Source organism: Pteropus vampyrus, unplaced genomic scaffold (assembly GCF_000151845.1).
Source record: "Pteropus vampyrus isolate Shadow unplaced genomic scaffold, Pvam_2.0 Scaffold4, whole genome shotgun sequence".
Classification (NCBI taxonomy): domain Eukaryota; kingdom Metazoa; phylum Chordata; class Mammalia; order Chiroptera; family Pteropodidae; genus Pteropus; species Pteropus vampyrus.
The window spans coordinates 4052209-4067539 of record NW_011888785.1 but is presented as its reverse complement, the minus strand read 5'-3'; the positions used below and the strand labels follow the sequence as shown (position 1 = coordinate 4067539).

The window sequence follows — 15331 nt, the reverse complement described above, 5'->3', positions numbered from 1 at the left end:
GGTTGAAATTTTAAAGTATTTTAAAGTATGAAATTTTAAAATAACTTTTCAAGGAAATCCTCCAAGTGGGGCTTGGGTTTCTCTGCTATCTTGTAATGATTATTTTCTGTCTTATGGGAACAAATGAAGTTAAAATACTATTATTGTTGCCCAATGCAATAGTGAAGGCATATGAGGGTCCACCCCAAGGTTAAATATAAATGTGAAAGGATGTTGCCACGAATGAGTTAATATAGGTAATATTAATTAACATTAATATTTTTAAAGTGCTTAGAAAAGTACCTGACATGCAGAGTGTGCTCTGTAATAGTTTGATAAATAGAGACATATATGTCTACATACCAAGCCCGGGCCCATAATTTTTGCCCTGAGAAATAAAAGAGACCTGAATACTCCAGCCCACAGCAGTCAAAAAGCCAACTATCCTCAGAGGCTTTGCCCTCTTTGCTGACAGCTCCTCCTCCCTGCCCCATATCTGTCTCTTTGCTGAGAGAGCTGCTTGAGCAACAAAGCTCAGGACCCCTTGGAGAGCTAGAGTCCTGCTCAGTTCAAGAAGGATGGGCAATATTTCGACTCCATATTTAACAAATGGGAAGAGAGAATAAAACACTTTACTCAGTCTCTGTCTCTTGATATTCTGTGATCTCTATGTAGTGACCTAGTCTAGCCAAGCCTGGGACAACCCCAGAGACCCCTACAGATGCCATTGAACCAGAAGCTAATAACATTTCCCAAATTCATCTGTAAGTCCAGTGTCTTCTTGCACTTACATTTTCCCCTCAATCTTCTCCCCAGTAAAATGTATTTTTTAATTGAGGTCCCAATAAATTCTGTGATAATGAGGTATAAATTTATATTTCTACTGTGATAAAATGCTCTCTTTTAAGTATCTGTTTTAACTGGCTGACAAAATCTTAATCCACATGAATGAAATTTTAATGCTAGAATTTCAGAAATTAGCATGTAAATGTGTCAACAGTTTTGAAAGGACAAAGAGAGAGGTTTTTGTCAGTTACTCCAAAGTCGTACTATCTATCCTGCCTTATCCATGAATGAATTAATTGTTGCTTATAGTCACTTTCTTTTTCCTTTTCAGGGAACTGACAGATGTCATTGACCTTTCCAGGTTTAAAAAACTAAAATACTTATGGCTACATCATAATAAGGTAGTATTATATTGTATCTTTAAAAGGCTCTGTAATTAAATTACTATCTTAATATCATGTTTTTAATAGAGCTAATCTTTAAAGGTATTAATATTGTATATCCCTAATTTAAATTTAGGTAGGAAACATTATACGTATATATGTGTATATATTGAAAAGCACAATTTGTGAGATAGTATCACACTGCAACTTTACTTTTGTCTCCCACATTCTGTCAAAGCTGCTTTCCGGGCTCCTGGAACAAAACTAGGGCAGTTTCATGACTTTTTTCAGCTCTCCTATGTAATTCAAAATCTTACTGCCCATTTGAGTTATTGTCATGGTTCCGAAATGAGAATGTCTAGGAAAATATATTAATCGACTTTTCATCTCTATTCATAAGTGAGACATCCCTCTACCATTTCTCCCGTAGCCAGTTGCAGTTTATTAGCTAGGGAGGTGTGGTTTTCCTCCACTCTCACCTCCACCCTATCCTTCTCCAGAGTTGGAAAGGAATGGGGAGATGTAGAGGTAAGGAAAGGCAACGGAGAAACAGTGTTTTGATTTGCACTGTCTGGTGCTAACAGATGTTCAAGTTGTCACTTTTCTCGTCATGGGTTTTTCAGAAGCTCCTCTCCTAGATTACTCCCACTCTAATTCCTCTTTGTTGGCCACTTCCGACCTCTCCTCACCTTTTGTCCAGTAGTACTTACAACCGAGGGTCACCTGGACTTGGCAAACTACCTTCATGGGTAGGAGTCCTCATAAAGCGCCCCAGACCAACACTCTCACGATGGTGCTGCATTCAGTCCCCAGGACACACACACCTTTGCTCTGCTGTCAGAGGCCAGGGGAATTGGTTACCTCCCAGTTGCTACCCAAAGCCACCATGTCCCCAACTGCAGGGAACACCCTTCATGGTCACTGAGTGTAGCCCCTGAAGTTTCTCCTAGAGGCTTGGGTTTAGGAGGCAGCGTCCTCACACTGCCTGCCTGACAGTGGTTGCCTGAGTGGGTCCACGAGCTCTGTCCAAGTCCTAGAGCAGGACTGAAGTAAAATGCAGATGCAGACAATCTTTACAGTTAGCCAGTAAGCTACTCTCGACTTTCAAAAATTTGACTTTCCAACAGCTTATATTTTGTTCATTATAAATCGATTATCCAGTCTTAGTATTTTGAATTTAGACTTTCAAACACCAGCTGATTAAAAAAAAAAAAAAACTCTTTTGAGTTTTCAGCAATACGCTTGTCAAGCAATAGTCCAGATTCAGTGTTGAATCTTTAAGCAGCCATGTTTAGGAAAGTATCTCAATCTTACTTTGCATTTTCAGTTTTTTTTTTTTAACCAAATCAGTGGAAAATGGAAAATGAAAGTGCTTCTGGTATTATGCGTAAGCATAAGTCTCATAAGCTTGAAATAATTTCTGGGAGAACAAACACAAATACCTCCGAGGCCCAGCCAGCTAGCGATTGCGAGGGAAAGTGCATGCACCACTTAAGGGCAGAGAAGTTCAAAACTCTTTTAAACACTGCCAAAAATTATCCTGGGTCACAGTGTGCAACCCTTGATTAGAAAAAGATGGAAATCACAAGACATGGCAAAAGTGACTAATCTTTGTTTTTCATGTGTACTTGTGGTGATCAGTGGTGTTCAGTTTTGAAGGAAAAAGCATGTACGAATGTTGGCAATATGTCTAAAGAAAGAGATATAATTAGAGATTTTACATATATATTTTTTCATTCTGGTAGTGGACACCATTCCACCTCCAATCAGTCATTGAATATTCACCCAGTTGACTGACAGATACATTGTTTACATACTTAGGGACTGAATATGCTGTCACCTCTTTTGCTTTCTTTATTTTATAAGGGGGGTTGGTGGGAAAAGGATGCAACAAGAGGCAGAATCCTCTTCTTGCACTTGGTTTTTTATGTTCAACAAACTAACTATATTATTACAAACTCACCGCCACTTAACTTTGTTTTTTTAAAACATAGACTTATTTAGTCCACATAACAATGGAAAGATGTCATACCCAAAATAAATTTTCAGTGGTCATAGAGTAAGTAGATAAACTGATGTGAGTTTTCCTATTGATCAATAATTGACTGGTTGCTAAGTTGCTTGATCGTTCACACACCATGAAAGGTTAAATTCTTATCCATGATCCAAAACTCTTATGGGCATATTAGCTATGATAGTACTTCATCAAAATTCATATGTAAAATTTTGATTATTAGTTTTCATTAAAATCTAGATTACACTAGGTTGACCACTAAGAAGTTATCATACCGGTATAGAAATGATATGGAAACTTGTGGTGAAAACATCAACATGAACATAGGAATATAAATATTTAGAATTGTAATGTTTTGTTAAAGATGATCTGATTTTGTGACCAGCACTTTTCTTAAATTAGTAAATATCTAAGACTATCCTCTATTTAGGAATAGCTAAGACACAAAGTAATAAAATAAAATGAAAACAACTTTTTTTGTTTATACATTTATTCAATTAATAGTTTTGTTAAGGTGTATGTATTGTACCTTATTGGTTGTCCACTCCATATCCATTCTCCTTTTACCTATGCAAGAGAATTTGTTTACATACTTCTCCTTTTCACTCAGGTGGGTGGTCCCATCTCATTTTCAGGAAGTAGATTCTGTACCAATTAAGATAATCCCATCCTCCTTGTGAGTGGCCAGTCAGTGAATGGGCACCTGACTCAGACGTGGTAAGAGACATAGGAGACACCTGCTGGGAGGCTCCTGTGAGAGGTTTTCTTATTTCTAAAAGAGAGCTCCAGAAAAAATGTCCCTTGTCTCCTCTGGCTATTTTCTTGCCTTGATATGAAGCCAGGAAACACCCTACCAACTTTAGGATGGATCCAACACTTAGAGAAAAACAGAGCCCAAAGAATCACTGAGAGGATCACCGAGGCTCTCATGACCTCTGGACTTCTTGGTATGTGAAATAAATGTTCTAATTTATGTGCCAGTTTGAGTTGAGCTCAGAAGCTACTTGGAGCCAGTAGCAACCTATCTGATACAGTTTATTCTGTGCTTGCATTAGGTTACTGATAGAATGTAACAATAAATGTGGTGGTACCTGGTCTAGTGATAAAATTAGGAAAGGCAGAGGGAGTGGCTGTGCTCCTAGCCAGGATGAAGCCTTTGTAAACTGCCTGAAATGGAGAGAAAGCAGTGGTCTTGGGAGGCAATGAAAATAGTTTGGTATGTTTGAAGCCTTGCATGCCAGAAAGGTGAGCACTTCTCCCCTCTATTATCCAGTGGATGATAAAACTGGAACTTCATTTCTGACCCTGGACTAGCAAATTAAATAGGTACAAGTTGTTTCTAAAGACCTCGAATACCCCAGCTTTCTAATGTTTCCTCAGATGGCTCTGATTCCCTCACCATGTTCTCTGAGGACTGGTTTTCTCCTCATACTGCATAGATATTCACTCCTTTTGCAACTCCTCCCTTTATGGGTCGGGTCTCCTTTTTCTAATTTTGCCTGATCTAATTAGTGGGAGGCAGCTGCTCTGAGGTTCATATCAACTGAGACCTTCTAAAGACTCCTTTTAGAAGTCTGAACAAGGGAATTTTTGTTCCAAAGTTCATACTTCACAACTTTTTATGAGAATTTGAGTCCGCTCAGACAAGTGATCTAAGTGAAGTGTCTTTTATACTACAATTAAATTGTGTTTGGGCTCATTACCTCAAAATATTTCTTTTACAGATATTTAGTAATAAGCTTATAATATTGGTATCACAATGGTAGTATTTTTCTATTTCTGGAAGTACTAGCAGTATTTTGATATATTTCATTTGTCTCAGATTAGAATAATCATTTAATGAAAAATCTGTATAATGCCTCACCAAGCAACTTCCCAAAATGGAATCTGAGTTTCTGCCATGCAGCAAAAATCAAACAGTTGACAAATTTTACAAACTGACAAAATGGCAAAGTCATTGTTTATAAAACTCATCATCTAAAAAATAACTGAAATACTTATTTATAATAACATTTTCCACACTAGCTGACTAGAGAATGGTCAGATTGAAATAAACAAAATTGAGAAAGCTCCTGCGCCATGAAGAATGGCATTCTTCTATGCCATTAAGATATTTTGTTTCTTATCTCCCAGGCATATTGAAATTTTGGCATTTGAAAATTTGGTAAATAGCACAAATGTATATATTTTAGGAAAGAATATTGGTGTACAAGATTAGCAGACAACAATTTTAAAATCGAAATAAAAATGTTATTTTTATAATGCCGTTTTAAATATTTGTAAAGAATTCTTTGAACAACAATACTCTTTTTAGGTAGCTTCAAGACAAGCTTTGTGTCATGGAATTTCACTTGGTTCCCTCAGTTAGATTTGAGTTTACATATTTTATTTATTTGTTTATACATATTCTGCCTTGTTCCAAAAAAATAATTTAGAGCATCACAAACTCCATGGTATAACATTAGAGCTATTAAAGATTAAAATGAACTAGCGTGCATGCCATATAATTTGGGCTCTTGTGTGTTTCTCCTACCTCAGGGCAACATTAATTATATACCTCATGTCAACTTTGTTGAAAGAGTCATATTTTGCCAAATACTTAAAACCTCCTCAAAAAAGTAAATCAACATAAATAACCTAAAGAAGACTTCAGTGCACGGTTGTGAAATTCATAGATATGTACACTATATATCTAGTTATGCTTTCAAATTACTTATTTAAGAAATGTAACTTGTTTTTGGAAAAAAAGCATAAACAAAAATTTCAGTAAAATGGAATAAAGAGAAGAAAACATGAGAATAAAGGCTATTTACATTGGATAAAAATAGTTATTTTTTAATATATTTTCAAAGTATACATTTTAAAGTATTGTACAAATTTTAAACTAAGATACACATGAATGCATTGTTTTCATATGTTGGACAGAAATATCATAAAAATGAATTTAGGAATCTTAGTCTATGGCCATGCTACCCTGAACAAGCCCAATCCCGTCTGATGTCAGAAGCTAAGCAAGGTCAGGCCTGGTTAGTACTTGGATGGGAGACCACCTAGAAAGACCAGGTGCTGTAGGTGTAAAAAAATTATTAAAAATAAGGGATTGTAAGCTGACAAGGTCCTTGCAACCTGTGATGGTACAGTAAATTTACTAGCTAGCATTTTTCCTCTAAAAAATGAAAACTTTGCCATGGACTATAGCATGGCTTGAAATGCTATGTCTGCATGATAATTTAAAAATGGAAAATTTAAACTTTACACTCCAAAAGTTTATTTAGATTTTTTTCTTGCACTGTTTTGTGTAATGCAAAATAATGATTTTATTTCTACGGCATTGTAGATACTAACATTTATGTATCTTTATTTTCATATTGTATAGTAATTTTACTTTAAATTATTAAATAGGCTATTTTATTTCAAATCACAGTTGAGTTGGTTCTAATTATTGAACTGTCTGTGCACTGTATGTTGCAAGCAATTTTAAACTGTTGTATACAAGTGGAAAGGGTATTAGAAGTATAACTGTGCTATTATTTCAATAAAGACCTCTTGACACATAAAAAAAAAAAAGGCAGGTAGTCTCGCCTTAAAAAAAAAAATTTAGAAATCTTGGAAGTATATTTAATTTTTTTCTTTTTTTCTCCTCTACAATTTAATGTACATTATAAAAATTGTCCCTAATACTTAGAATTTTATGTAAATTTAGGAAATGTGATTTCAATATTCAAATATACAATAATACGCCTTTTTACATAACACATAATTATAGAATTGTTCAGAATTTCATCACGTTGTTTAATCACTGGTCTATAGATCTGTGCTCCTCGGTTTTTAATCTTGGTGACACTGACTTTTTGAACTGGATAATTCTTGGTTGTGGGGGCTGTTCTGTGCGCTTTTGGGTATTTAGCGATATCCCTGGCTTCTACCCATTACACGCCAGGAAACTTCCCTCCAGAAGTGACAACTTAAAATATTTCTAGACATTGTCAAATGTCCCTTGCGGGGCAAAATTGCCCCTTTCCTCCCACTGAAAGACGGTGACCTATAGGAACCTAAGTTAAAACATGTGACTCCTTTGCTCGAAACCTCCAGTGATTTCCTGTTACTTTCAGTCAAGTTCTAACACTAACCAACAAGGTCCTACACAGGTAGGCCCCTGATTGCCTGTCTGACCTCATTGCCCACCTTCTCATCCTGGTTCACTTTGATCAGCCATATCGGGCACTGTGTCAGTCCCTGACCTATTCACTGGCTACTCCCCCAGTGCTCCTCCTACAGATATCCCAGTGACATACTCCCTCCCCTTCATCAAGAGTTTGTTCTGATATTACTTCCTCTGCAAGGCCTACCCTGACCAACCCATTTTAAATATAATACCACCTCCCTACTGGCGCTGCCAGTTTCCGTGCTTCCTTTTCCTTATCACTTAATTGATGCCATAATTTATAATTAACTTATTGTGCATATTGTTTATTTTCTCTTCCTCTGTTAGAAAAAAATGATAGATATTTTTGTCTATTTTGTTCACAGCTATACCCTCAGAACTTAGTACAGTGTCTAACACATAGTAGCTGCTCAACAAATACTTGCTAAATGGAGAAATGAGAAAATAAAAATCCTAATGTTTTCTGCCAAGTTGAACTTTTCTTTGCGTAGGTGCTAGTTAAGATAATAGAAGTTCACTTAACAGAAGCATTGCTTTGCCCGAGCTAAACAGAAAAATAATATATGGAAAAGATATTGGGTAAATATTAGGTAGCTTAAGAATCAAGTATAGAAAACTCTCAGGATCAAAGTGAGCCATAGTCAAAACCATGTCTAGAATTGGTTTCCACAAATACTGTTGACTTGCCGATCAACAACAGAATCACTTGTATGTGCCAAACCTTGAGCTAAGAGATGATTTGTGAAATGTCACATTAAATGTAAATCCTATGGCAATCCTTAGAATCAACAGTGTAAATTTTTAATGGATAATTTTAATAACATTTGACAAAATAGTTGGAGTATCAAGACAATCAGCATGTCTTCTAATTCTTCTTCTAGATCTTGACTTCAACAACTTACTACATCGCAATGTCTGTTATGTTCTGTGAATTTTACCATGGAACTGTCTCTCAGTTCCCTCTACTTTTCTTTTCTCTCACTGCTGTTATTCTACTCTGGGACAGCATATATTTTTCTCAATTAGAGTAGCACCCTTCCCGTTCATCTCCTGCCATTATAATTACTATTTCTTCTAAACTATGTTCTTACCTACCATTTTCTTTGTAAAATAAAACTGAGCAATAACACTCTTCTGCTCATAATCTTTTAATAGCACCCCACTTTGCTCCCCCACTCCTCACACCCCAACAAACAGTGCAATCTCAAAATACCAGTAATCATGGTCCATGGGTGTTAATTCTCTTGGAAAAACTAGGATTCTACAATCAAGATGAAACTGTTGAGTTCACTAGTGTTCTTCTTGTGTTAGTGAGTAATGCAAGAGAAATCAAAACCTCAGCTAATTCGTAATGTTCTGCTAATGTGTGTCAGGCAGGTAACTGAAAAGGAGAGGAAAAAAAAGTCATGGTTTTCAGAGAAAAAGATGTTCTTTTTCTCTGCTGATATCAGGTGTGTCTATCATCAGATGAGGGAGTGGTGAGGAGAAGGATGGAAGGTAGTGAGTTACAGTCATGAGGCCGGTAGGAAAAGGAGAAAAGATTAGGAAGTCAGCTGGGAAACACTCCCCAGGACCTTGAGTGGTTTCTCCTAACTGGGGGAAACACAGCTTCTCTCATGACTTAACAAAAGCTGTGGTGAAATTTTCAGCGTCCTCCTACATGAGTGCTGACATGATTTGGTGCAGATGAATCTGTGAAATGATGACATGTGCCTTTTATGGTTTCATAATTTGTAAATGTTGCAAATATAAGAAAAAAGTAAAGAAAATTTATTAAAGAAACAAATTTTCAATCTTTATAATTCTAAAACAGTTTTTCTGAGATATGAGAGGGTTTAAGTAAAATTTCCAATAAACCTTCACTAATTCAGGTAGGTTGGCATCTTTCTATCTGAATCAATCTATCGAAGGCCAAAACGGTTCTATTTAACTAATAACAATAGTTTCCATGATAATCTTTAATAAACACATAAAACTAATTTACAATCATGAGCATATATTTCTGTAGATATAAAGTACTAAGCACTTGAATCTTCTCCCTGCTAGAGCCTGTATTAAGTAGTAAGTTCTCATTCTTCTATTTAACTTACCTGCTACTTTAAAACATACCTACCCTACTGCCATGAACTCTACCATGTCTCATCCTCGTAACCCAAATAAATCTGTTACAATTTATTGAGGTAATAGTCAACATTAAAAAAAGTAATAATGGAGTTCTCCTTGCAAATCTGACATTGAGTTTAGAGTTAAATACCCTATATTATGCATACAGTACTTAGTGGTTCATAAAAGGAATTTTCAAGAGTGCTTTTTTGCAACGCTGAGACAGTAACAGCTCTCATCTGCATTGTCCTGAGATATGATTTCAAAACTAAGACACGTTAATTGTATAGCACTGGTTATCTGCATAGAAGCGATGTGGAGGGCCAATTTCTTGGAGAGACATGGCCCCACAGGACTTAATTTTACCTGTGGTGTTCAAATGTGTTACAACAATAATGTGTTTGTGATTTATTAATGTTTTAAAAATACATTTACAATAACAACAAAAACACTGTCAAAGGAAAAGAGTGCTTTTGACTATTTCCAATTCATACACACTTAATTTATAATCTAATCTTAAAAATAAGATGCAACTTCCACAGACCATTAGGAGAATGAGAAGGTGGGCAGGAAAAAATACGGAAGTATGGTTCATTTCCTTAAGGAAGACACAAAACTAGTGATCAAGTGATTAATCATACAAGTCAAATCAAGTGTTGGGGTGGTCAAGAAAATGGAGGTTCATGGGCACAGGGGTTGTCAGGAAAGGTCTCATTTAAAAAGATGAGCTGTGGACTAACTACCAGGATTATGCTGTGCCTCGCCCTCTCCTTACGGGATGGTGGCTGGCTGAGCTGTTAGCACTGGGCCTGACTTGGCAGAGTGGCCACCTATGTCTATTCAGATTATGGAGTCCTTGGCTAAACTGAGGAGATCTGTTTACCAGAAGGACTGTGAGCTGGAGAAGAGGAGGTGGTTCATAGACTGGATGGGGGATAAAGAAAAAGAGTTCAGAATTAGACCGTTATTCAAGAGATCCTACTCAAAGTATTGGAACAGTGGCAGTTTAGAAAAATAAAAAGTGGGTCAAAACAGTGAGAAGGCAATAGCGAGATGCAAGGAGATAACAAAGGGATTTCAACAAATCCCTGGAGCAGTGGAACCTCCCGTGCGGCCCGCTCAGGGTCATAGATGCCTTGCTGGCCTAGGGTTGACCCTTAGGAATCATCAGAAACATACCAGGAAGAAAGTCACTCAGGCAAAGAGAAATCATGATTCATACACAGATGCAGAAGCGGCCTCAGCATCATCTTAGGAGAGAGCCCTTGGTACATAATAGGTACTTAATAGTATGTGATGGTGAATGAGTGGATATGTTGAAGCCGGATCCAATGAGCTGACATGAGCAGAACTGTGTGAAATGCTGTTAGAACAAAAGGTCTAGGCCCTGTTACAGAGGCTTTGAAAACCATGCAAGGGAGTTTGGTAGAGAGGTTTATGTTAACTTAGCTAAAAACATCCTTTTAATCACACTGTCATCGAAGACAATCCAGATATAAACTCAGCCCAGATCAAAAGGTCACAAATAATAACAGCAAACATCAAACTTCTATGGTCTTATTATAATTATATATATGCAGATATATATGATTGTTATAGAAAGTAAATTGTTCTCTATCACTAATTTTCAGCTCCATGGAATAACATTTCTCACTAGAAACTACTGTCTGACAGAACTATATCTAAACAACAATGCAATATTTGAAATAGAAGGTATGTCTTAAATTTTCTTTGTTGATTGAATAAATTTTCAGTTAAGTAACAACTTTGAACTATGCAATTGCTAATGGCATGCAAAAATCTGTTTTAACATTTCCATTGAAAATACGTGATGGAATCTATTATTTTTTAAGGTTCTTATGTACATTTCATTTTAAAAAATGTGCTTTTGATTACAGTTTTAATGCAATCCTGTCCTGTGTGTTATTCAAAAAGTAAAAGAATCTTTTTTAACACAGAAATTTTGCCATTCTGCTGCACAGTTGGACACAAACTAGTTACAGTGGAAGCAAATTTTAATAATATTTGGGAGCATTCACAAATATAACAACTTTATAAATAGTCTTACTGTTTTTACTAGCTACAGTTTTTACCAGCCAAATTCTTGTTTTCACTCTGAATTAATTTTATATGTTCAGCAATCTCCAAACTGATGATTTCAAACCAGGTGTAAAACTACATGATATACTATGATCATGAAATATGAAGAGGTACATATTGCACAAAATGTTTTTCTTCAAAATACCATAAATTTTAAGATCTACCATGATTTTATGTACCCCGAAGAAAGAAAACCTTGCCAATTAAACTGTGATGTGTCTATTGCAAAGACACAAGCTACTTTCACTTATGTTGAAAATGTGGGAAAATATGCAATTTAGAATCAACAAAAATGATATGAATATTTGGATACATATTGTGTAAAGAAAATATCTAGTTAAACAGTTTGGGGGGGTATCGAATTGAATGAGTAATTATTCCCTTGATTGACATTATAAATCTAAGCAACACTGGCAAAAGAAAACAAAACAAGACAAAAAGAAGAGTAAAGAAAATAGCTCTTCTAAAATCAAACAAAAAAATCATTGCTACAGAAAAGAAAAACATAAAATGGTAATACTGGAAAGAAACTGACTCTACATTCCCAATCACACTCAATTAATTGAATACTTATGCTTTGTTCTATTCTTAATGATAAATCACAATATTATTGGTAATAACTCTCCCTTTCGCCAGCTGTAATGTATTCTTTGCTTTTGTTTAGTGTGTTTATTTAGCATTAAACGTGTTTAAAAATCTCGTTAAAATTTTTTTTTAGGCCTGCACTATTTGCGTTCATTGCATATACTCCTGCTACATCACAATGAGTTAACAAACATCGCTGCAACAGTGAAGGAATTAAAGGGAATGCTAAACCTGAAGACCCTAAGTATTAATTTGCACTTTTATATGGCCATAAATTAAAACAGTAATAACACAGGATTTTTTTTCATTTTTAAAATTTAAATTAGATCAATACTTATAACTAAAATATATAGATTTCTGAAAACGAGACTAGGTCTTATTCTTTTTAAAAATGTTTTTGAAAGAACAGGAAGAAAAAATTTTGTGAAACGATTAGGCATGCCAAATGAAAATGACAAAAGTGACAAAAGATTTATATATTTAAATTGGTGGTTTTGGTTTTACCTTAAAAGTAAGTTTTAGCCATATTATATGATTCCATGCATATGACATGTCCCAAATAGGCACATCTATCAGGATAGCAATACTGAGAGATAACTGTTTTTAAATAGATTAGTGTTTTTCCAGGGCTGGGGGGTGAGGAGACTGGGGAGTAATAGCTAAAGAATAAGGGGTATGGTTTTCTCTTTAGGGTGATGAAAATATTCTAAAATTGGCTGTGGTGATGGTTGCCCAAAACTGTGAATATACTAAAAAAATGTATTGTATACTTAAAATTGGTGAATCGTGTGGTTATGTGAATTATATTAATGAAGCTGACACCAAAAAATAAATAAATAAAGTAAGTTTTTATTTAAGTTTTCAATTGGGTGAATAGCAAGCTGAGTGTGATTCATGAATATTGAATCACACTCAGCAAGGAACTGGCCTCAGTATTGGAAGAAAGTGTGAAACAAATTGGAAAAATAAATAATATAAAGTTCCTACTCTCAGTAAGTTTAGAGTATTGAACAGTAAATAAATCCATACACAACTGCAATATAGGACAAATGGTTCTAGGTATAACAGGGAAAAGATGCTCAGATTAACGAGTGGGTTTTTAAACTTTAGATCCTGGAAACTTCTTGATATAATGTCACAAAATAGATGGCCTTTTGAAATTTCCTATTTGTTTTCCATTCATTTCTCAGAATTGCTTGACACTGTTTTGAATACGTGTAAATTGGTGTTGGTGATGGAGGTTTCGATTCTAATCAAATCAATACATTGAGAGTAATTAAAGTTTTCATATATTTTCAGTGTTAATCAGTTATATGTACTATATTTAGGAGAAATGATTCATGTGGATTCTTTAAACCCAACCCAAATATTAATATTACACCAAGTTCATGGCAAATCCATGCTTATTCTTAAGACGCGATAAGGTCTGTGAAAGACTCAGGATTGGCTTGCATATTCGAATTATCTGGCCCTTCTGTGCTGAACAGATGCTTTTAATGATTAAAGGCTGATTATACTAGATCCGGAATTCTTACTTATCTTCATTTTTCTATAAAATGAATTAATAGCTACCTCTCAGGATTGCTTGAAATATTAAGCTATTTTTGTAAAATACATATTTTTAAAAAGCATTTCTTAATGCTATTTTGAAGTAGCAACAAAAATTGTTTTATTATTATGTAAATTAGATAATGAATTAAGATGCACACAGTCTAGAAATTCTTCTGAGTAGTAAATAGATTAAAAAATATAACTGACGTTTTAAATAATAATCATTATAACATATCTTAATATCTTTCCTGTTGAGCAAATGCTTTCTTACAATATTCTCATTTAAATTTTCACAGCAATCTTATGACATGATTACAGTTATTCCCTCTTTAATGGCACAAATGTAAGGCTCAGAGCTTTAACCAAACTACTAAGGAGTGTTGTTGAAACTTAAACTCATGCCTGCTTCTTTTAGCTATCATTTATTCATTCATTCAATAAATATTTATCATGTATTTATTATGTGACAGTGTACTAGGTGGGGACACAAAAGTGAACAGGAAAGTCTCTGGACCTTTATGGAACTTGAGCTTTTATAACTTTCAGGCCAAAAATTTCTTAGAGAGCTGAAGGGGCTTGATGCAAAACTAATTAGATAATTTGCTAAATTTAAGAACTCAATAATTTAAGCAAACTTATTTTACAATATAAAATTTAAAGGTTAGCAATCAAATTCACCCCGATCATAGTCAACAGGATTATGTGCCTGCCCCAGAAATGAGGGGAGTCTGAAATCCACCCCATGCCGTCACTTGTCTGTCAAGGGTGTATGTGAACCCAGAATCCTGTCAGCCCTGAGTGCTGTGAAGGAGTGCCTTTTCTAGTTTCCTTAAACTAGAAAGGCTGTTAGGTCAACCTGGTAGTTTAATGTCCATATTATTACCTGTCACAGCAGTTTAAGTGACCTCATAGTGATGTAATTCAAGTTATATAATTGTTCCAACCGAGAATCTTGTAGTGGGATCATTTTTTGAAATGGAGAACATGCTGTGTCGAATTACAAAAAACAAAAAACAAAAAAAAGCATTTTCTGAAAATTTAGGGAAACAAATATGCACATTTTGAAACTCTTCCCCATTTAGGTTAAAGAAATTGTATAGAAAAAAACGTTTGCATTTGCTAGACTACAAATAGTGCAGTAATGTCCTCAGATTAAATTTCTATGAGCCTCATTTGCAATCACAGATTAGATTCAGCTCATTAACTAAAATGAGAAGTTCATGTATTTTGAAATGTTAAAATTTTTGTCTTTTCAAGTTGTAAAACCATGTAAAATGCTAAAGTGTTATCATTATTCCATTTCAGTTACAAGTTCTTCAGAGGGTGAGAAAATTGCCTGGAGGTAAACCTCTAATCCATTTCAGCATTGCACCCTCCACTGGCATTTATGAGGAGAATTGCCAAGAGATTGCCCAGGAGACACATAGCTGGAAGCTGCAGGGAGGCCTAAAACCAGCTGCAGAGTGTGAGGTCCTGGAAACGAGAATTCCTGACTTCCAGGCTGAGTCAGGAGGGCCCCACCTCTCCTCTCCAGGCAGTCTACCTTTCCACACCCTCCTCAGCTCCATTTTCCTCCGCCCTTCCCTCCTCCGAACTCTACATCAGGATCTACATTTGTCAAAGTCCTGGCTGATGACTTTCGCTGACATTCAGTCTCCCTGCCTC

General features: G+C 35.4%; 1 protein-coding gene and 1 pseudogene across 1 annotated transcript in view; both read left to right on the top strand.

The window, feature by feature from the left end:
* Positions 1-15331, top strand: part of LRRC72 (leucine rich repeat containing 72) — a 39174-nt gene that overhangs the window by 3907 nt on the left and 19936 nt on the right. Inside the window, exons 3-4 of the mRNA XM_011364546.2 lie at positions 11062-11143; positions 12249-12359. Coding sequence (XP_011362848.2) covers positions 12338-12359 — 22 coding nt within the window. The 5' untranslated portion in view covers positions 11062-11143; positions 12249-12337. The remainder of the gene's footprint in view (positions 1-11061; positions 11144-12248; positions 12360-15331) is intronic.
* Positions 6119-6237, top strand: LOC111743102 (annotated as a pseudogene).